The sequence below is a fragment of the Anser brachyrhynchus genome (genome assembly GCF_964034855.1).
Source record: "Anser brachyrhynchus genome assembly, chromosome: 3".
NCBI classification, from domain to species: domain Eukaryota; kingdom Metazoa; phylum Chordata; class Aves; order Anseriformes; family Anatidae; genus Anser; species Anser brachyrhynchus.
The window spans coordinates 90,440,954-90,463,456 of record NC_137696.1 but is presented as its reverse complement, the minus strand read 5'-3'; the positions used below and the strand labels follow the sequence as shown (position 1 = coordinate 90,463,456).

At 36.7% G+C, this 22,503-nt stretch overlaps 1 protein-coding gene across 2 annotated transcripts in view; it reads left to right on the top strand.

The window, feature by feature from the left end:
- Positions 1-19,738, top strand: part of TTK (TTK protein kinase) — a 30,496-nt gene extending 10,758 nt beyond the window's left edge. For both annotated transcript variants that reach the window (XM_080584065.1, XM_080584064.1), the window contains exons 6-23: positions 2,243-2,386; positions 2,629-2,737; positions 2,824-2,899; positions 2,977-3,074; positions 4,064-4,163; positions 4,876-4,972; positions 6,909-7,090; positions 7,204-7,337; positions 8,531-8,657; positions 10,635-10,727; positions 11,385-11,542; positions 11,625-11,776; positions 13,276-13,400; positions 13,676-13,759; positions 16,173-16,349; positions 17,056-17,146; positions 17,403-17,497; positions 19,065-19,738. In XM_080584065.1, coding sequence (XP_080440191.1) covers positions 2,243-2,386; positions 2,629-2,737; positions 2,824-2,899; positions 2,977-3,074; positions 4,064-4,163; positions 4,876-4,972; positions 6,909-7,090; positions 7,204-7,337; positions 8,531-8,657; positions 10,635-10,727; positions 11,385-11,542; positions 11,625-11,776; positions 13,276-13,400; positions 13,676-13,759; positions 16,173-16,349; positions 17,056-17,146; positions 17,403-17,497; positions 19,065-19,154 — 2,132 coding nt within the window. In that variant the 3' untranslated portion in view covers positions 19,155-19,738. The remainder of the gene's footprint in view (positions 1-2,242; positions 2,387-2,628; positions 2,738-2,823; positions 2,900-2,976; positions 3,075-4,063; positions 4,164-4,875; positions 4,973-6,908; positions 7,091-7,203; positions 7,338-8,530; positions 8,658-10,634; positions 10,728-11,384; positions 11,543-11,624; positions 11,777-13,275; positions 13,401-13,675; positions 13,760-16,172; positions 16,350-17,055; positions 17,147-17,402; positions 17,498-19,064) is intronic.
- Positions 19,739-22,503: the final 2,765 nt, after the last annotated feature.

Genomic DNA, 22,503 nt, shown 5'->3' with positions numbered 1-22,503 from the left:
TATTCTGGACCTGCTCTAACAGGTCTATGTCCTTCTTGCTGCCTTGTGCCAGGGGCTCCAGAAGATGGAGAGGTGACAAATTTGCATATCTCTGACTTGAAATTCCAGTTTTTCGGATAAGTCAGTTATCTGACCATCTATTGCTCTAATATCAGCTTATGTTGAACTTTATAAACAATACTTAAACACTAATGATTTGTCTTATGAGCATTGTATATTAATAAAGGTAAACTGCAATAATAAAGATTGTTTACTGCATTTATTTAACATAAAGCCCATTGTGTAATTTAAAATGTAGAAATGTTATTAGTGATTACAATGACTAAATCCTATCACAATCACTTGGTAATTTAATTACTCCATAGCATGCTCATACTGTAGTTGGCTACTTGCTGTCAAAGTATAAAAACCTGAAGTGCAATCCTTAATCCCAAAGGAATAAATCATTTATGATTGGCTTTGTTTTATCTCCCATGTGGCCTCTGATTTTTATCTTTGAGCTGGTCAATTTGGCATTTGGTAATGTGAATGGAGTGTTAGTTTCCCTGCTTCAAGGAGGACTGCTGCAAAATGTGAATGGTGTGTTTTTTAAGAGTGTAGTTCCTTTTTTCATAGAGCTTGCCCAGCTATGGCTAAAGGAAAAAAAAAGTGTAGTGCTCTGCCTCCTCAACAAAGTTGTTTCAGCAGTGTATTGGCAAGTGTGCCAATTGCTTCTGGATTGATTTGTCCTTTCCTTTTGCATTAGGATGAAAAATTACACATTTGCTTCCCTGTTTTGAGCAAAATTGTGAGTGAAAGCTCTGGTGACAATCCTGAAATTATGGTTGAAGAAGTAATATTGATTTGCGCATAACTCATAACCTGCAGGAGTGACAAAAAGGTGGCATTCTGTTTTTGTTTAAATGAGTAAAAGCCTCATTTAAATAGGTCAGATGAGGAACTCTTTTCCTTATGTGCCTTGTGTAGTCTTGCTTGAAGCAAGCTTTGCTGTTATGCCTAGGTGGATCATCCAGGCTTTATGTGAAGTAGACTCAGATACACCAGGCTTTGCTTCTGTGAAAAGTCCTATCACTTGTTAAGAATTTCAGGGATAGATGGTTTTTGATTGTGTTTAAAAACCAAGAAATGATGAGTATGCATAAGTAAGTATAAATGAAATCATAACCAAGTTTATTTTGGCGTTTCCTTACTTCTGTGTCCAACATTACAGATCGTTCTAAAAATATATTAGGAACTTATGCTTAAATAATTGTTTCCCCCCAGTCTTGCAGGCAAGATTGACATCCACCTTCAGTTTTCAGTGGGGTTTTGAGTGCTAGAAACATGGAGATCTCAAATATATAATATTTAACTAGACATATGTGGCACCTGTAAGAACTTCACATTTTGCTGCTCTGGAAATGAGGAGGAAGGATTTCTGGAACTTCAATGTACAGCTGAATGTTAATAGCTGCAACAGTTTTGCATCATTTTGATACTCTGAACAAAAATCAAGGGAAAGATTTTGGTCACAGTATATTTTTTCCCTTGTTTGACTCTGTTACTTTTTCATAGCTGTGTGTATATGCTTGTATATGCAAACTGGTGAACTGAATGCTTCGAGTGTTTTGTTAAACCACAGCCCCACCAGTTCTCCCATCTCTGCTTATGGCAAGTAGTAATGTACAAAACTCTTGTTAACACCCCCAGTCAAAAGCAAAACAAAAGCAGGCAAACTCACTATTCTTTTTTCACACTTTCTTAATTGTAGTGCGTTCTAGAGTGGCAATGTTTGGTTTAACAGCTGTTTTTAACCTTGATTCCTATAAAGTGCACTAATGGTGTTTTATAATACATTATAAATTTGGTATCTGGTCAGATCTAAATGCAAACCTGTAAACCTCTTCTTTCCTTGCTTATGCTACAGGAAAAAAACATCCTACTGATGTGTTATTTCCTTGTGGTTCTCATAACACTAAATAACTGCTAAGAAGGTAGTTATATGAAGACAAAACATTTTGTGACCTGATGCTCAATTTCATGTGGAAAAACTGGCTTACATGATCTGTTTGTAACTACTTCCAGGCAGTATCCTAAAAGTAGATATCTAAGGGGGAAAGAGCTTAATGAACAGCGGCTTCAGAGAATGACGGATAGTGAATATAAAGCAGCATGAGCATGATCATGTCTTCAAAAAAAGTGTTACCACAGTATAATTGCTTTTATTTGCTTGAATTTTAATTCTCTGGCCCTTACTACACAGGGCATGTGAAGAAGTGTAAGCAGCTCCTTCAAAAAGCTGTGGAGTGCTCTGCTGTTCCACTAGAAATGTTGGAAGTGGCTATACAAAACTTGAATTCGCAAAAAAAGCAGTTGCTTTCAGATGAGGAGAAAGAGAACTTTGCAGGTAATTGCAAACTTTTAAAATTTTGATCAAGTTTATGCATGTTGTAATGCTAAATCAAAAAAATATATTTTATGAATTTCTATAAAATATATTCAGTAAAAGTGATGTCATATTGATACTAGGTTACTGTGGTTACTGCAAATGTATGTATTTCTAAATTTCAGTTACTATGAAAGAATGCTTTAAAAAAAAAAATGTAATCTCAAGTACTATCTGAATAAATCTAACTAATTTACCTACAGTATCAAGTTTACAGGAGTTTGGACTTCAGAGCATACCTGGAAATCACAGAATTATAAGAAGAAATGATTCTGCTGAAAATTCTTCTAGTGTTACTAGAACTCTGCTTGGGTAATGGCTTGATTTCTTTAATTTCTTCAAATGTCATTTAAAAAAGAAAACCACACATACTACTGTTATTTTTTTGTTGCCTTCAGGGAAGAGAAATCACAAGAACATGATGGTACAGTTAACTTCCACAATCCATTAAGACCGCTGAACAAATCTAACCAGGTAGAACATGCAACAATTTGCTTAAATCTTAAGCTTTTCGTTCTTTACACATCTGATAACTTCCAATTTCCTCTTAGGCCTGCCCTTTTGGGAGGGTTCCTGTTAAACTAGTAACTGATACTGATGATGCTGTGAAGAAGACAGATGTCCCACTTACAGCTAGCGTTATGAAGAGGTATGATTGTTGGGTTTTACTGCAGCACAGCAGGTTTTAATTCTTCTTTTCAGTAGAATGGTTTTTATTGGACAATGTAAATATCAGGTGTTAATGTTAAAATTAGTCTAAGGATGACTGACAAGTGGTCATAACTGCAAGAGGTATTGCATTAACCTTCCTACCTTACTACTGAGATTATCTGTGTAAGGATATAGAGAGATCAACTTTGTTCTAGCAAATGAATAGCCTCAAAAAGGTGGAGACTAAGGCAAAAATATTTTTTCTTGAAAATAACGTTACAATTGTGTATTCAGTTCCTAAAATAGAAGACATTCTTAGCTTCTGAAATATTTGTAAATCCACATTTATAACCAATGTTGGAAACAGTCTTTCATAGCAATGGAGATTAAAGAAAGGTAGTTATGCTGATTTTAATGTGAATAGCTGTTCAGCAGTGGAAGGATCTACCAACTTAAACAGCACTTTGCTACATGCTCTCTGAAAAGTAAAAGGGGAGAAATTGCTTTTCCCCCTCTAATCAAGTCTGTTACGCTAACATCCTCTTAGTGTGATTAAATTCACATAGAAGTGGAACTTATGTTGAGAGAAATATGTAACCAAAGAGTAAACTGCTTGTTCAACCTCTCAAAAGTAAATTAAAGCACATTATTCTGAAACTGTGAAAGCAGTGGGTAAGGTACTTCACATGATATTGTTCTGTAAATATTTCAAAACTTAATTTGAAATGAACTGTTAGGATTTAGAATCCTAGCTGCTGCTTATTACTGTTTTCAGTGGATGACAACAAAAATGTGACTTCATGGGATAATAGTAGCATTGTTACAGACTTTTGGCTTGTTTGTCACTTCCCTATCAGAGTAGACCTGCTAATCCTATGTGTTTTTAACTTGTAGCCCTAAGTCTTCCCACAACTGCATTTTTTATGTGGCTTAAAGGCAATCATTATATGTTGACCTGTAATGTAACTAACAATGTTATTTCAATAGGCAATTATCCAGCTCCAGATGTACAGCCCTGATTCCACCTTTTCCACTGTCTGAATCAAAATCTAGTGGGGGTGATTCATATGACTTCGGAGACTTAAAGGTAACTGAAGTATTCCTTGAATTAGATATAAGGAAACCTACGTGGATGTCCTATGATATTAGAAGGGACAACAATAATGCTTTTGTCTGTTTATTAAAGTAATAAGATAAAATTGCTCTGTTAATCAATCCGTTGTGAACAGAAACATTGTGGCTTTCAGATTGGAAAATTATTATGCATAATCAGGCATTAAAAAAGCTTTCTCTGCACAATAAATCTGATGGGAGAAATAATGGGGGGGGGGTGTTAAAAACCTGTCAGATAATTTATAAAGAAGGGAATAAGACTGCCTCTCTACTAGAGGACTTGTCAGCTTTAGTCATGAGTTTTTGTCATCGGAAGTATTCTATTTTCATGAAGTTCATTCCATGAAGTCCATTAAGTGGTCTGTAAATCATGGCTTTTAATAAAGACTAATTTTGAGCTCTGCCTTGCATTTTCATGTCCTGTCCCTTCAGAAAGGAAACTTAAGAGAACAAAGACCTAAATGTTTTCTAATAAAACCTGTGATGGAAATCCAGTGTATTAATGGATTTTAAAATAGGGTCAGTAATAATTATCTGTGTACCATGCACTCTTTTCTGAAATGTATTTGTTCTGTGGTATGCTAGTCATTAATTATAAGAATGTTGTTTGGGCACTATGCTTGGGATACCGTGACTTTCTTCAAGGTGCTTCCTTTCTAAGTCCTTACAAGAGAAATTCTGTACAGTTGCAGATGTTGGATGAGAACAGCTTAGAAATTGTTACCAATTCAACTGTAACTCTCAGAAACAAAATGGATACAAATCCTGTGATAAAAAGAGAAGGTAACTATTAATGTATAATGTTTTGAAATAGAATAAGTATTGAAAATTTACTGTTCTGTATTTTAAAAATGCATTGATAAAGAAAATATTCTTCAGAAGTGAAAAGTGTTCAGCCTGGAGTTCAGGAGCATTTAATCATTTAATTAAAAATTTGACTTTTGAGTGCCTGTGGAAGTAATTAAAAAAAAAACTTGCAATAACTTCAAAAGTCAAATGTAGCCATCCTGTGTGTGGAGGGCTGGGTTTGAAGTAAAATGCTGGTGGTTAGTGCTAATTCACGATGTCCTTAGCCCTTATGATATATGTAATATAAATTGGTACTGAAATTTCACCAATGCAAGGTTTCAAATTAAGACTTGCCTACCTGAGTGTAGAAGAAGGCTTGCCAGCATATCGGTTAATGATTGCTTATACAGGAAAATTGTATGTTGGCTGAGAGCAATTCAAACTAAGGATTAATGTTCTTTGAGCGTGATCTGTTTAGATTTTTTGGGACACTCAAATTATAGTAGTTCACTTCTTGCTTCTCCTGTGACTTTCTTAGTATGTGCTCGTAGCTTACCCTCGAGATGATATAGCTCTAATTTCTTTTGCTGAAGTTTGTTGAAACTGTTTTGTCTGAAGTAAGCTTAAAAGAGACAGTGTCAGTCATTTAGTAGGGGGGGGCAGGGGGGAGTCCAAAGCACCCTCCACCATTCCCTGTGAACGTAGAATGTCCGTGTCATCTGTTGCTTTCAGCACTTTCTACTTTCTATCCTGTTTACCAATTAGTATGTGAAACTCCAGGTGTTTTTATCTGCTGTTCTTTATACATAAGACAATTTCTCTATCAAGATTGTTCTGGCTGAATTACTTATGCTTTGGTCAGGCTCCTCTTGCCTTCCTTTTGATTTCACCTGTTAGGTTGTATTTGTATTCTATTGTATTTGGTCAACTTAAATGCCCTATACATATTGACCTCTAAGTGTTAAATTTGTTACTTTGGGGCATTTCTTTAATTGTAATAGCGTTTTCCCCACCTAAAATACAGCAAGTATTTTAGGACTTGTAAAACTTGGAAGGATACTAATAATGACTTTGAAGGAGGTAGGTGAAAATGTCAGATCTTGGAAGGGTTTAAGGGGTAGGTGTAGGACCTGTTGTAGGAAAGAAGATTCAATTTGAAAAATGATGCTTTTCAACTTCCCGCTGATTTGCATGAGAACAGTTTAGGTTTCAGGTCATACTTTGCCTGTTTGTGTTTCACTTAGGCTTCCAGATGAGATGCTGCTTTTTGTAGCTCAGTCTTGCAGTAGTTCAACTACATTCAGCTTGTATCCCATGTTAAGAACTGCTTTCTATCACCTGCAGTGTTTTTTTTAAAATTCAGTTGCACAAGCAGGTGAAGAAAACTCTTAAGTTGTGCTATTTGCAGCCTGCTTTGCTGCAGTTCAGTGTCCTGTTATCTCTGCAAAAGGATCTGAAACTGAGCGTGCCTTGTCCCTTTGTGCCTTTGGCTTCAGTAATTACACTGGCTTATAGATTGCCTGTTGTCACAGGCAACAGACTTCTAATTTGAAGTATTTGCAACAAGCTTATCTTAAATACTTTATAAACCTGCTCAGGATGTCCCAGGATGTTGTAGTGCAACTGATGAATATGGTCTTCCTCTGTGTATTGGTGATGAAAACAGTTCTATCTGTGTTACTGTTGTAGTAGTACCTAAGATTTTAAAGTTACCATGTTACCACATTGAGTTGAATTTATAAACCCTGAAGGCTGCACTAATACCTTAAGTAACCATTGCTGTGGAAGGTATCAGCTTCTGGTAAGTCAATGGTACTCATTTATTTTGATGTAGAAAAATGAAGTGAAACTTCTCCAGAAACTGAGATAAATCTGCCAGAAATAATTTCAAGTACTGAATATTGTCTTTTTAATTATCTGATTTATTCAGAAAGTAAAGTCCAGAATCAAGAATTGAAGAAACCAGAGCCAATGAGCATAGAGAGTCAACAGCAAGAATCCAGTTCTGCTGAAAGCTACAGAAAGCAGTTGGATCAGATAAAACTAAACTGTGTTAACTCCAGAAACAAATGGCCAAGTCAAGAAGTGATGCAGAAAAACTGTTATAGAGAGGTAAAGTAACAAGAATATGTAGTGGTTTTCTAGTTGCAGCAGACTTCACATATGGGGAAAAAATCTTTTTCATTGTGGCTCCTTGTGTGGAATATCTTGCTTTATTTTTTTAGGGAAAACAGTCAAGTCTTGAACAATCTGGTCATCCCATTTCAAGAAGACTGTCGCCACCAGATGCTGTTTCTAAGAAAAACAATCCATTGTATGTTTGTGGAACACCAAGCACCACATATGATTATATGGAGTGGTAAGTTGCTACTTGGAGCTTCGTAGCTGTAGCCAGTAGTTTTACCTCTGGAACTACTTCAGCAGTTTTTTTAACAGTTTCTTGAAGTTTCCCATTCAGATAGCAAACAGATTCGTGGCTGCTTCCAACTCTTGATGTCAAGTTGGAATGTTTGTAGCAAGTGAAGCACATCATCTCATGATGTAGCTTGGTAAAAAGTAATCCTCAGATTGTTTGTTCTTTCACACTTGGATAATGTGGAAACTTTTGGAAATCAAACTCATTATACACAGTGTGTATAGACGATAGCAAGTATGTGGAATTGAGTACTTTTATTTTCAGTAAGAGCTGTGCTTTAGCTGTAATGAAGTACTGAAAAATGAAACTTGTCATTTTATTCCCTATGTGATAACTGCTAGGTACATCAAGTTCTTTTCCAGTTCTGATCCGAACTTGTGTCAATTTTGGTTGTGTCAATTTTGAGTCTGTAAATACTGGAGTGGTGTTTTGGCTTAGGTTACTTCAGATAAACTAATTCACATTGCTGAATTCCTAAATTAATATTGTAAAAACCTCCCAAGTGTTTGAGAAATTAATGGCTTTGCATTCAAGGTTCAAACAGACCTGCCACCATCTGTACAATGTTTTTCTTTAAATACTTATTTGTGAGGCATGACTCATCCTGTGCCTTTAATGAGTGAAACAATGGGGAAAAGTATATCTTGTAATATAACTAAATATTTGGTAGACACACTAAGGGAACAAATCAAAAGGTGTCAAGGTTTTCTTGCAATCTTTAGTTTTCTCAAATATAAGTTCTACTTTATGCTCATAGGACAGCACAGATAAACCTCTCAAATTCTCATGACTGTTGAAGTTTTGTCTCAATATGCTCACTTTGGCTTAAAGTTTCATCCAAAAATGTTTTGAACAAAGAACAGTAAGCTAAAGAATGCTAATTGTGGCTTATCCTGTTCTATGGGCAGTCCTTCCAGTTGTATGGTGCTTTCATTGTCAAGCTTATAGGGAGAGCCACCTATATTCCCTGTTATAGTTATAAGGACTTCTAAGTAAAAGTTGAAGAGGTCTTGGGAATTTGCTGGTAGATTGGGTTTAACTTTCAAGAAGCAATGAAGATTTCAGCTTAGTGTTAGATAATTTCACTTAAGAATAACTGCATGTAGTTGTACTTTTTTACAATGATTTCTTTTCAGTTTCAGAACGCCAGTTGTAAAGAACAACTTTTCACCAGGATACCAAATTTCTACTCCCTACAGCCAGCTCCCGTATTTCCTACCACATACTCCAGCAACTACATTTCAAAATCAGATGGGTTTGCAGGTAACAATTTTAGGCTGTCTTATGCACCTAAACTATTCTGCCATTGTTCAGCATATATTTTTATTGGAAGCTTCTTTTAGGGTAAATGTGTCTATATATATTTTTTACATTTAAAATCGATACTCATATTTGCAGATGAGTATTGGAAAGTAGTGTCTCTAGCTTATTCTGCAAATGAGTGTCTTCATATATGTCTGAATTGCAGTAAAATAAGTCAGCTCTTGAAAAATCAATTCACTTGTGTCAAAATCCTGAAGTACTTATCTCAAATACAAATCTTATATTGCAGATCTGACTTCATGACAGGGTAAGAGCTAGAATCACTAGTTTTGTTCTGCTGTGCTCTTATAGTGGTACTGCCCACTAGAGTGGAGTACCCCAAAAGTAGCATGTGTTAGAAACCATAGATGTTTGTGGGAGGAGAGACAGTGAAGAACTACATTATTTTTCGTTGTGCTGGATTTCAAACTCTGCATTTATACTGGCCTGAAATAGTATCAAAATGGAGTACCTTAGATGGGTTGCATGTCCTGATAGGAATCTTCCCAGTTGTAGGCAGAATTGGTAGGCAGAACTGGGGACTAGGCTTAAACTTTCTACCAGAGGATTAATATTTAATTTTGTGGCTGTTTTTACAGCTTGGTGTAGCTACAGCAGGGGTAAAACAGATGCCTCCTATAGCTGGCATAAAAATGATGGATCTATGTGGGAAAAATGGCTGTTTTTTCTGTTCGAAATAATTGAGTATTTACAGTCCATCCAGTGAGAGTAGGTTGTAAGCCCTTCTTACCTGCAGGGATTTTGAACCCATTTCCCAGAAATGGCCTCGACCACCAGTGCTCTGGGTGATCTAGATTGTGATCAGATCTAGATTGCGATCACTTTCTGTCCTTGTGAATTTATAAAGGAAGGCAGGATGTTTGTGTCCAAAAGGGGAATGAAAACTGCAGGACACTGAGGGCAGTCTCCAACCTTGGGTAAAGTACTTGGTTCTGGATCTTCAGTGCAGTTGTTGTGTACATTTCAGCCACTGACCTCTCAATCTAGAATGAATAAGTTGTATCTAGAGAAGATGTCAGCCTGGACCCTAACTGTGGGCCATAATCAGGCTAGCTCTGTCCCTGCAAGTCTCTCAGTTGCTTTCAGGCCAGTCTCTCTTGTGCACGAAGAGGGAGGTACGGTGTCATTCCAGACTGCGTAGCCTGGTTAGGCTGCTCTTGGGAATAGGAACTCTGGCCTCAGGTTTTCCTATCTGTCCTGGTACAGTAAGTGTCTTCAGTCTTAAGAGTCTTACTGTGCTCAATAAAAGCACACACAGTATCAACATTACCACTGTGACTTCTTCCTGTGGTGATCATAACCATGTTTTATTCTAGTACTGGGCAAACAGGTGTTTCCTAATTTGGATCATGTGAGTGCTTAAGAGACAGAGTTTAAGTTCCACTTCCCTGGAAATTACTGTAGTGCATGGGTATAGCACGTGTTTTCCCTGCAGGTGTGTTTCTTAATGTATCTGGTAATCCCAGTTAGGTGAGTGGTCTAAAATGAAAATGTGAAACAAAATAAAAGGCAATACTTCTGCAAGTGTGGTGGGCTTAAATAGTAAATTTTGTTAGAATTACTCTTGAGCATGGATAATTGCATCTGTTTTCAGGAGTACAGTCATCTTAGTATCACGTTCTGCAGTCTAAAAAGTTTTGTAAGGTCTTTTCAAGGCCTATACTCAGTATGTTGATAGGCAAGCTTGTGAAATCATGCTTCTTTATAACCTTGTGGTGACCATTATACAAATATTTTTGCTGTGGTGATCTTCAGCTCTTAATAGACAAATATATTTAAGGTTTGGCTTTTGTACACCTTGCATTGATCAAGAAGACCAAGACAACTTAAATAATAGTAACTCGATAAAAGTAGAGCTCTACCAAGTTCTGCTGCACCAATAATTACTTTCTTTTTAACTTTTCTGTATGTGCACAGGTTTCAGCTTCTATACCTGCACATGAATGCATTGCCATCAAAGGAAGAGTTTATACAATATTAAAGCAAATAGGTAGTGGAGGCTCAAGTAAGGTAAGATGTATTATCCTTTTAGACCTAGTCACTCACTTATGCACTAGTAGTTACATGTATGTTGAAAAGTATGGTGAAAAGGTCTCCTGGTATCTAATTGGAATTTTCACTGAAGTTAGCAGTGCTTATTGCCTCCCATACTTGGATTGTTCAAGAGGAGTCTTTCTCTTACCTTCCTTTTAAGTAGCTGAAGACAGCAGTGAGATTCCCTTTAAGACTGCATGGACCAATGCTCTCAGCCTCTTCTTGTGTGCTATGTGGTCTAACCTCCAAATCATCTTGGTGTGTTGAAATGAATGTGCAGTGGCAGGTTAAACCCTTATCACTGAGAGGTGTTATTCCGCATCCTTTATCTTAGGTACACTTTAGATTTGTAATCAAATATACCTACTAAAATAGTGTGGTACCAAGATGGTTTGGTGGTTTTCTGTTGTAACTGATGGCTTCTTACTTCAAATCATCATGAAGAAAAGTTATGGCTGATTTCAAAAGCCTCAATTTCAGTAAACAGGTAGGAATTTCTTTTCAAGTTTGCTGTGTTGCTTCTTCCTTTTGAAAAGATATGCTTTTCTTTTCCTTTGGAACTCTGGCTATGTTGAAATGAAGGACCATAAAGTAACTTCATTCAATCCTAACACTGATTTAACTGTTTTGCAGGTGTTTCAAGTACTGAATGAGAAGAAGCAGCTGTATGCGGTCAAATATGTGAATCTAGAAGAAGCTGATCAACAGACTATTGACAGCTATAAGAATGAAATTGCTCATTTGAGTAAACTACAGCAGCATAGTGATAAGATAATTCGTCTTTACAGCTAGTGAGTAAATTCACATTTTATTAAATCAATACTGCTTGATATAAAAAAGCTGCCTTGAATTTTAACATTTATTTTGTTTTAGTGAGATTACTGATCACCATATCTACATGGTAATGGAGTGTGGAAATATTGATCTCAATAGCTGGCTGAAAAAGAAAAAAAACATTGATCCATTGGAAAGGAAGAGCTATTGGAAAAATATGTTGGAAGCTGTTCACACAATTCATGAACACGGTACTCTTAAATAATTCTAGGTATTTTTATAGGTTATATGGCAGAGATAACGTGTTTGAATTTTGGAGGTGATACTGCTCTCAGTTTTGGTGTAAGCCTAGTGATCTTTGAAGATGGTATTTACTGTATTGTGATAATGAAACAAAAGATGAATGTCTCAATATCAGGGTAGATTCACTTTAGGTAAATCAAAGGGATCTTTGAGTATTGCTGTTACTAAAAAGGTTACTAAAAACTTTCTATTTCCTTGCAACAGCCAGAAAATCACCTATTCTGTATTGCACTACATTGTATGCTCCTGACACTGTTTTTCTTCATTAAACTGAAATTCAGACTACTTATCCTCTCCAAAGAAGCTTTGACACTAATGACAGCTTCTGCACAGATTTGTCATCTTTACTTAAACATGTTTCAGCTTTTTCACCTCTTATTTTTCACTTCCTATGTGTCTCAGCTTTTTCATCTCTTGTGTATGTCTTGATGCTTCCGTTCATCCTTAACCACGTAACTGAAGTGTATGCATCTGTATTCTGTTTGTGTAACATAGTGGAGACTTCACAAAATATAAAGAGGGATAAGTTGACTTTATGGATGAGAATGATCAAAATTTATGATGTCATCAGGTTTGTGAGAGATGCGTCATAGATAATCCTCAGTGAATGGTACCTTTGAGATCAAGGAAGCAGAGAACATCAGACTTAAGCAATCTCCTTTTCTCATTATTTTCCTTCAAGTGCCTGCTTAACTAATTATTTAAGAAAAAAATGAAGTAGACAGGCCTTTGAACTGATCCACAACAGTTCAGTATGTCAGTGTGCCTAATGAGCAACAACACAACTACAAAGAAATCTTTTTTTCCCATCTACTTTTTTGTGTGTAGATAGGTTTCAGTCCTACAGCCTGCATCATATTCTTTTTCATCAGTTTTGGTTCTGTTCCTGGTTTTGGTCTTGGCTTCTCGGATTTCTGCTTTCACTACTTTTTGGCCGTTTCTTTAGATTTTTTCAGTCTACTTTCCCGACTTTTGTATGTATTTTACATCTGGATTCAAGCTATTACTTTAAAACAAGTACAGTGTACTATTTCCATTTCTTAGTGGGAGAAATGAAGGTTGCAAGACAGCTACTGTCCATGTCACAGCAAAAAAAAAAGTTTCAAGAATCTGAAGCTAAAACACTGTCTTCCACATCTACATGTGTGGCTATGCGCAAACAGCATACAGCTAGAGGGCCTATCCCTAACTGAGAGAAACTGTGCAACTTGAGTTTCATGGAGTTATTTCAGGATTACCGCAGACTTGGATAAGTAATACTTTAAACTATGAACTTATGCAAGTCTAACCATTGATAAAAAATACCCAAACTTGTTATTAAATGAAATCTGCAAAGAACAATTCAGTTTTAGCCAGGTAGAGGTTATTCTCTGTGCGCAAGGGTGTGGGTAATTAATAAAAACCATACTAGGAGCAACTTGGATTGACTTTAAACTCTGCTTTACAGGTATTATTCACAGTGATCTGAAACCAGCAAACTTTCTGATAGTTGATGGAATGTTAAAACTGATTGACTTTGGCATTGCAAACCAAATGCAGCCAGATGTGACGAGCATCGTTAAAGACTCTCAGGTAAAATACTTATGGAAAATTGATGTGCATCTCTCTGTAAAGTGCTGTAGTACTTGTTGATTATGTTAATATAGCAGCTTCAATTAATACTTTACTAACTTCAGTGAATATATGAGGTTTTCAGTGTTTTAGCTGAACAGAGTAGCAATGGCCTTCACAGACAAACTTTCAGGATGCTTTTCAGTACTTTAAGACCAAAATCTAACTTCTTATCAAGTAAGAAAATTAAGTGCACGCTTCATTTAAAATAAGGAATATTTTTCCACTTTGACTAGGTTGGAACGATGAATTACATGCCACCTGAAGCAATACAAGATATGTCGTCTTCCTATGGAGAAAATGGGAAATCTCAGTCTAAGGTAACATATGGTCTTTTTTCCTCTTGCTATCCTTATGTTAAGAAGTAATTCAGGCATATGTCTTAAGACTTTTTTCAAAATTTTCTGCTGAAACTAGAGCACAAAGAAACCTGTTTCATCAGCATGATGGTGGGCAGAGGTTGAAGGCTAGGTATTTATTCTCAACTACCTAGAAGCATTTTACAGATAATGTTTAGAAAAGTGCTGAATTGAGTGAAACTGAAAACAGGACAGATAGACTGCATAGATTCCCAGAATATCCTGAACTGGAAGGCACCCACAAAGACCATTGAGTCCAACTCCTGGCTCCACATAGGACCACCCAGTCTTCCTATGTTATGGATGTGAATGCCATTCAGTGGTAATAATGGATCTGAATCAAACTTTGTGGAGTATGTTGCTCTGTGTTCTGAGGTCTGAGTTCAATTTATTGATGGCTTTGTTTTCTGACAGTTACTAAAGCCATTTAAAGTGGAAAAGCTTTTTTAAAATGACTATTCTAATTTATTCTGTCAATTCTTCATATTTTTGGCTGTGGATTTTTTTTGCACCTAGGTTTCCATATACTTTATCTTGCCCTTAGTGATGTGCTCAGTGCTTTTATTGATTCGTTTTGGAATGATTCTTTGTACCTAACCTTGAAAGAACACCGATAAAAATGCCTGAGGCTTCTTTCCCTCTCCTGCTTTGCAGCCTAAAAAAATCCTGTTAGAGAACCGCTTGTCTCTAACACAGCTTCCTTTATTGCAATCTGCCTGTGGAGATGTCTCTACTTTTGCTCCTGTGTGTGCTAAATTAGAAACCTCAGCTATTCCATATCCTGCTGTGTCAGAAGGCTAACGTGAGCACTGGTGTTCCTGAAAGGACGAGCAGTGCAGTACGTAGTTAAAGATTTTAGCATTTTATCTGAATATTGATATTTAGCTGTCTTGATGCAGCAGGTGTTATAAACGTGTTTGAAACATGTTTTATACCTCTGACAAATTATTTCCTCAAATAACTCCAGGCTAAAGCTTTTAGGAAGATGTTTCTGGCAAGGTGTCCTACAAGGTCAATTGAGACTATCATTCTTCAGTCACACTGCCTTTTGTGCTGCTCATAGCCTTCTGTTTTGGCTTTATTCTGAAAATAGCCAAAAATTGGTGGAGCTCAATATGCTATTGCTAGCTTCTCCACAGCTACGTTTTAGCATTCTCCATAAATAACTCTTTGAAATCTCTTCATGAAAGCAAGGAAACTTTTGTGCTATAAAGCACCCTTAGTATGTTTGCTTAAACAAGAAGTTATGACAGTGATACAGGATTCAAGATGTGGTAATACCTGTGAGTGAGAGGCAGTTTTGCAGGAAATGAGTGATGCCTAATGAGGCATTTTAAAAGATGACAGTCTAGTATTTTGGGGGACCTATTGTTCAGTTCTGTATATCCGGTTGACTTGTCTGTACTAGAGTACTGTGTATTTTAGTACGTCATATTTAACTTCAGGGCAATGGAATGTGAATGCTTAGAATACTTGAGGAAAGCAATTCCACACTGACAGTCAAATTTCAATTAAAGAGTACATGGATTTTGTGGAAACATAAAAAAATAAGAACAATCATGTACATGCATACATACAATCTCAGGTTGTGACTTTTTAACAGCTAGAGCAAGAGAGCAAGTATTCTTATGTAGTACAGTTGAATAGAAATATGTAGTGAAACACAATCTCATCTTTCATATAAAACAATGTTTTATAAATGAAAGTTCATGAAACAACTTGTTTTATTAAGGTTGATACTCTTTGCCTTTTAAAACTTCTACCTGTAAATTTTTAGAAATTTGTACGTGAAGTTCAGGGTTGTTCTGGAGCTCAGCTCATTTAAGCAAAAATCCAACCTTTGTGCTGCTAAATCAGGCTATCTTCTTCCCCACATCCCTTCTCTTCTACCTACCCCCCCCCAACCTTATGTTCTTCTCTTAGGAGTGCTTCAGTTTTAGTAAGAGTAGTGGAAATCCTCCTGTAAAGAACAGCCCGGGTGTGGTGGTTGAAATATGGACTGAATCCCTTAAGCCTAGAAGAACAGGACATGCATACCTATGATGTCTTACTAGTTTGTGAATTGAATGAATTCCGTATGCTTTGATTCTGGCTTTGTGGGTAAATCCAAATAGAATCCTGATAATCAGCTTATTAAGGGCTTTTGTTTTAAGTTGAAGGAAGTTGAAATATAGCTTTTTTAATTGAATATAACTGAAAGAAGCCATGTTACAGCACAGTATTAGTGCTGTACTGCTGGCAATTGTGTGGTAGTTGCTAAGGTTTATTATTCAGTGTAAAAGAGCTATGCTGTTAAGTAAAATGACTGAATAGTTGCATGATGGAATGACTGTTCCATAAGTGAGGAAGAAATTTTGTTTTGCTTTTTTATTAGATAAGTCCAAAAAGTGACGTGTGGTCATTGGGATGCATTTTGTATTGTATGACATATGGAAAGACTCCATTTCAACATATAACGAATACACGTAAAAAACTGTATGCTATTGTTGATCCTCATTATGAAATAGAATTCCCAGATATTGCTGAGAAAGATCTTCAAGATGTGCTAAAGGTAATTGTCCCTGAAGATTAATTTTGATTCATAAAATGGCAACTTTACTTAAAGGATATTTTCTTAAATTGAATAAATGAGTTGTGCTTGAGGAACTTGTCTTGCAAATAAATGTTCACGGCTGATTGTAGTAACAGGCCTTGTTACAAAAGACTTACGAAAACTAGAGCTACCTCGTGGTTTCTGTAGTAAATGTCTATTTTCAGCTCAGTAGCAAATAAGTGAACACTGAAAGCAGTCTGGCTTAACTCCTTTGGCTGAACCACCCCAAGTAATAAAGTAGTGTTTGTACTCTCAATCCCCTTCCCTCAGCCTGCATGTTTACCTGCCTTTGAAACTTGGCCTTTTTTTCCCCTCTACTCAAGAGCCTTGATTGTGTTGCTCAGGAGGGAGCAAACTGAAATCCAGAAACATTCATCCTCTGACTTTTCAGAAGAGAAATATTGTAGGTTCTGATCTTTACCTCTTAAAACATTTTTGCTAAAGTAAAACAGGATTCTAAACTTTACTCTGTGAATATAATTGCTAATGAAGGCAATTGGGGTCATCAGTTACAGTACTTAAGGTTATTAGTCTTTCCAAATCAGTGGTTTGGTAGTAAGAAGTTCTGATATACATTCACTGTGTCTTTAATTATCCACAATTTTAATTCTTAGGAAAGCTGTTGGTAGATGAAACCAAGTTCTTCCTCTTCTTTCATTTGCAGTGCTGTTTAATAAGAAATCCTAAACAAAGAATATCAGTTTCAGAGTTGCTGACACATCCCTATGTCCAAATTCAAACCCACAATCAAACAGGTACATCTTTATTTTTTATGAAATAACATTGTTTAAGAAAATAATACTTTCTTATATATTTACCTTCCAATTGCTGGAATTGCAATATATTTTAGTACCCATGTATAATGTAGAAAAGACTTTGTTTAAATTACATTTAAACATTTTCATCTTTAAACTGTTAATTTCAAAACTGACCTGCATGCTTCTTAGAAATTTTGCTGGTAATTTTATGTAACTGTATACAACTTTTAACATAACTTCCAATTAACTGTAGGTGTTCCAAGTGCGAAAGGAACAGAAGAAGTAAAGCGTATCCTTGGCCAACTTGTTGGCTTAAATTCTCCGAACTCTATTTCCAGAGCTGCTAGGGTGAGTAAATTTGCTTTTCTATTTTGTATGGTCATACATGTTGATGCAAAAAAGTGAAATGTTTGGTAGTGACAGCAGAAGGGATAAATATGCTGGACCTTTAACCACTGCTATAAAAACAGCACAGAGTAGTACTCTTGTTTGCAAGTGTGCAGGATCTCTCCTTCTCTTCCTGATTAGAAGGGGTTGGTTGAAAAGGTGATGGCAGTCTTGGCTGTTAACTCTCCTTCCCTTTATCTTCCAGTATATCTGTACATCTCCATTTCTAGCATCCACCACTCTGGCCCTCTCCAAAACAGTTCTTACTGTGCTGCTTTGCCTTTAAGCTAGCAAAGTCAGAAACTGCAGTAGTTCTATGAACTTGAGAGTCACATTGTGGAGAAATGACTTAAATTGATCTGTCTGGTGTGCAAGCTTTTGGACCCCAGCGTGATTGCTGGGAGTTGAACTGTTGGTACATCTGTATGCATAAATTAGCCTCTCTGAGGTATTATGATTTCAGCCCCTGGACTTGGGATCAGAAGAGGTGGTGTTGGTCAAACTTATTCTAAGTTGAGGTGGAATGCAAAGCTGCTTTCATGGATAGGAAAGCAAGTCCAGTATTCATAAAGAAAGTGCAGCATGTGTAAAGTGAATCTAAAGTGTAAATACTTCTTGTATTTAAGGAAAACTGTCTTAATTAGAAAAACTGAAGCAAGGATCCTTTTTCCTCTGGAAGATCACTTGGGTAATTCTAGATGGTTTACATTTAATCTTCCTTTATGCAGGTAGTAGGGGTGTAGAATCTTTCACTTGTCCTACCTAAATTCCCTGTTCCTTTGTTAAAGATGTCCACAAACTTTTGATCTTTGAAAGACAGGCAAGAAGTAAGGACAGGAATGAGGAGTGTTATTTCAAGTCCTTGGGTATTTCTATTTCTAGCACCATGTGTTTTTTCGCTGACAGCACTTCAGTCACTTACTATCAAACTTCTCTGCAGCAGCCATAACTGATCCTAAAAGAATTTCATATACAAAAATATCCCATATGCCTTATAGAAGTTTGGTCTTTTGTAACTATAGATGGTTCTTCCATTCATGGATCTGATCACTGCTAGTCAGACCTGAGTTTTTCATGGGTGTAAACAGATTATCCTTCTAACACTATTGTGTTGTGGCTATGTTTGTGGCCACTAGTTTTCTTGATTTCCTGATATAAAACCTGCTTGCTCACACCAACTATGCAAATACCTCTTCTTCCATGCTGCTGTTTCTACATCAGAGACAGTTAATGGAGTAAACTTTATTTAAAATCTTTATTTTCTATACATCTCAGAAGCTCTGTACCTTTGCTTATGCTGCTAAGTCAGCATGTGTTTTAGGCACTACATTGCATTACAACTGGTATGATGAAGCTGTTTATCTTAAGTGTATCTTTGTTGGCTGATTTCTAATAAGTTCTAGTACAGAGTTCATAATATTTCAAGTGCGGTAAGTTACTTCAAGTGATATTTGTTAAAAAGATTTAGTTTGTCCATTTGTGAAATAGCTATGCTTACCTGAATACCTGTGTTTTCATTAACTTTCAGACTTTATATGAACAATGCAACAGTGGTAAAAGTCTTGATGTATCAGCGTTTGCAAAACCTGGGAGTCAAAAATCATGGACAACAAAGTGATGTACTGATGTTCAGGACACAACAGATATCTGGTCTGTTCAAAAGAATATTTTGTGCTGCTAGCTTTTTTAAAAGGACACTCAGCATAAGTTCACATTTTAAAATGTAAATGTAAAAATGTATGTACAAAAATGTAAATCTGTATGCCACTTGGATGGAACAATGAAAATTCCTAGTTGGTGATTATGGTCTTTGTTACTAACAACGCACTACAGCGTTTGGATAACAAACTTGTACAAGACTCTTCAAGCTTCTCATCCCCCTGAAAGTAAATTAAGAAAAAAAACACTTCCTAAAACACCAGTTGGTGGACGTGTAAAACCTGCAACTGCCTTAAAGTATCTCCTATGATGTAAACGCAGGGTTTTGTGCTGTTCTGTCATTTGCCACTAAATAAATACCTCGTGTCCAGGTTTGACCATAACTAAGGAAATAAGCACTGTTTATATGAACAATCAGTTACAAATCTGGTAGGTAAATGTCACCCAGTTCTTGAGCTGTTCCTCTGGTTGATAAATGGCACGGTGGAAGCATCAGTACTGTACTAAAGAAAAATATGAATAAAATAAGTTTTGTTAAAAATATTACTGCGTTGCAAATCCAGTATGCTTTCAAATTTCAAAATCTGTGTCAGGATTCACAATGGTCAGAAATCACTTTGAATTTTGGAGGTATTAATACTAAGCACTGAAGTATACTGAATATAGCTGGACTGGTTTTTGCACATGGTTATTAGCAGCTTGATCAGACTACTGTCACTGCAACTGTGAGTTGCTTTTCTGGTGCAAGAGTGAATTTTAACTAATTGAAAGACAGTAAGATAATATTTAATAGCTTCAAATTGGGGTTATGGGCTTCATTTTCACGACAGCTGCCATGATCTCCTTGGATGCCTTTAAAAGATAGTTTGTCAGGTTCTGTTCTTGATCAGGCACATCCAAGAGTAGTTCTTGCCTTTTCTTTTGTGAGTTCTGCATATGGAGGTCCTGGCTTTATTATTGGAGTGGTTCTCTGTGCTAAATTTTGTGAATCAAGAATCATACCCTTTGAACAGTACTGTGAAAAGTGGAAGGTTGGTACTAGGGAAGCTTTCCTTGATTTCTGCATGTTAATTACTGAATTAATGTTTACTTGACTTTAGATGAGAATTAAAACATTTGAAAAAAATCTGTTAGCTTTTGTATTCAGTGTTTAACTTCGTGTAAGTCACTGGGGAAAAGATGTCTTGATATAATGCTTTACAAAGGCCTAAGTTGGAGGGAGGGAGGTTGTCTCATAAGCATGCATTTAAATGTTTGCTCACACCCTTCGGAGTATTTTTCTCCAGATTGTCTGGACACATGGGACCTGATTGTTTTCTTTTGGATTCTGGAACATTAGGTTCTACTGATACCTTACTAGCTAATTTGCTAGCTGATTTCCACAGCTTTCACTTTTATGACTCAAGATTTAGAGGAACAAAAACTAAGTGGCAGCAAAATAATTCTGTAATTTAAAAAATCACCAATGAAGAATAGGGTTTCTGTAACTTTCAGGCCTCTGCTTAAAGTCTGTTTCAAAACCAAGCCTTCACCAGCTTCCTATGCCAGTTAAGGCCATCCTGCTGTGACAGAGCAAGTACTTGTAAAAGAGCATTAATTATTCTGGGTTGTGGTGTTCCTGGGGCTGTTCAGCATCTGCCCTCCTTTGTTTCAGTTCAGTAGGGATTCTTTGGGTTACATGGGGAGAATAATTTGGAACCACTCCTGAGAGTGGCCCTTCTGACATCAGCCTGGTCTGGGAGGAGGGCTGAAGCACAGGGCAGAGAACATGTCCCATCACTGGGATGATCACGTAGGAACAGCACATCTCAAAGGAATCCCTCATTTCTTATAAGGGTAAATTTGGAACGATAAACCTAAGTTTCTTGATCTAATTGTCAGGATGTGAAACAGATTAATGTAGTCTCAACTAGCCTTCTGCTGGAAGGGGCAGCTATCCCATGTTTCCAGGGGAAAAAATGTTAGGTTTGTTCCTTGTAACGGTCCTGTTCTGATTTTTATCCCAGATTTTTGTACTCATGTGGAACTTCAGTGCATTATTTCAAGCATGAGTACATCTGTTAATTGTAATCTGCTCATTTTATATAAAAAGTTCAGAGTTACAAGGCTTGAAGCTACTGAAAAAAAAAGTCAATATTCTACACCTTTCATATTCTAGGAAGTTTGGGAAGCTACTTGTAGCATGGGAACTGAAACATTATCTCTGCCTTTTTCTGTAGAAGGGAAAAATATGTATCAGCCTCATTGGGGAAAACTTACTCTGTAGAATCCTTTCGTGTGAGGAGTTGTTACTAAAATGTCTCCTAGATTACAGACCTTGAGACGTTTCTGCATAACTGTTCTACTTGTTAGACTTTTCACTGTTTTGCTTGTCTGCTGATTAATGTTGAATATACAGAGAAGCTGTGCCCCATCTTTTCTTTTGTAGTGCATACTTTTGCAATCTTTTGTCTCATTCCATGACTGCTAAAGATTTTTTTCAGATTCTCTTTGATTCTGTTGGGATCTTAAAGTGTGTGAAGTACAGAATAGCTATGCATGAATAATTTTAAAGGGCAAAAAACATCTTAAATGTTTAACAGAAGTCGCTGCCTGGAGCTTCTCAAGATTACAAAGCCCATTATGCATTACTGTCACCTAGTCTCAGGGCCACAGTTCCATGACAGTGTGTGTGTGCGTACAGAATGAGGAGAGAGAATTGGCTAAACCAGATCAGAGTATGCTTGTCTGTAGTCAGTGTTTCTGGATATGTGTATAACAATGCTCTATCAGCTAATATTGAGATACTGTAGCTTCATAAAGAGTAAAAAGGTAACTGATAGCACTTAAGTTCCCTTCTGTAATTTTGTTCAATTGGGTTTGGGTACTTGTAACCTTTAAATCTAATACTATGGTCAAAAAAACCACCTTTATCCAGCAGCTAACACTGAGAAATGCCTAACTACAGAAGTGTGCCCTCTGGATATTTATGAATGCACATACAATTGCTCAGCCTGAACAGCTGGGACAGCTTCTCTTTAGACTTGGAGTTTTAACTATATTTAAACAGGTTCATGTGTAAATTCTGAAGGCTCTAATGTGTTAGACTTTCCTGGAGTGCCAGTACACAAAATGGAGTCCTTCTAAAGTATTGAGGAGAAAAAGGCTGTTCTCCTGCATAACTCTGCTCTCAGAACACCTCTCCAAGGAATGAGCTGCATCTGTCCCTGTGGCCCTGGATGGCTCAGGCTTCTGTTTATCTTCTGCCTTTGGCAAGGGCACGCTGCTCGTGCTACTGAATGTGTAGCTGGGAGGGAAGGCAATGGCTA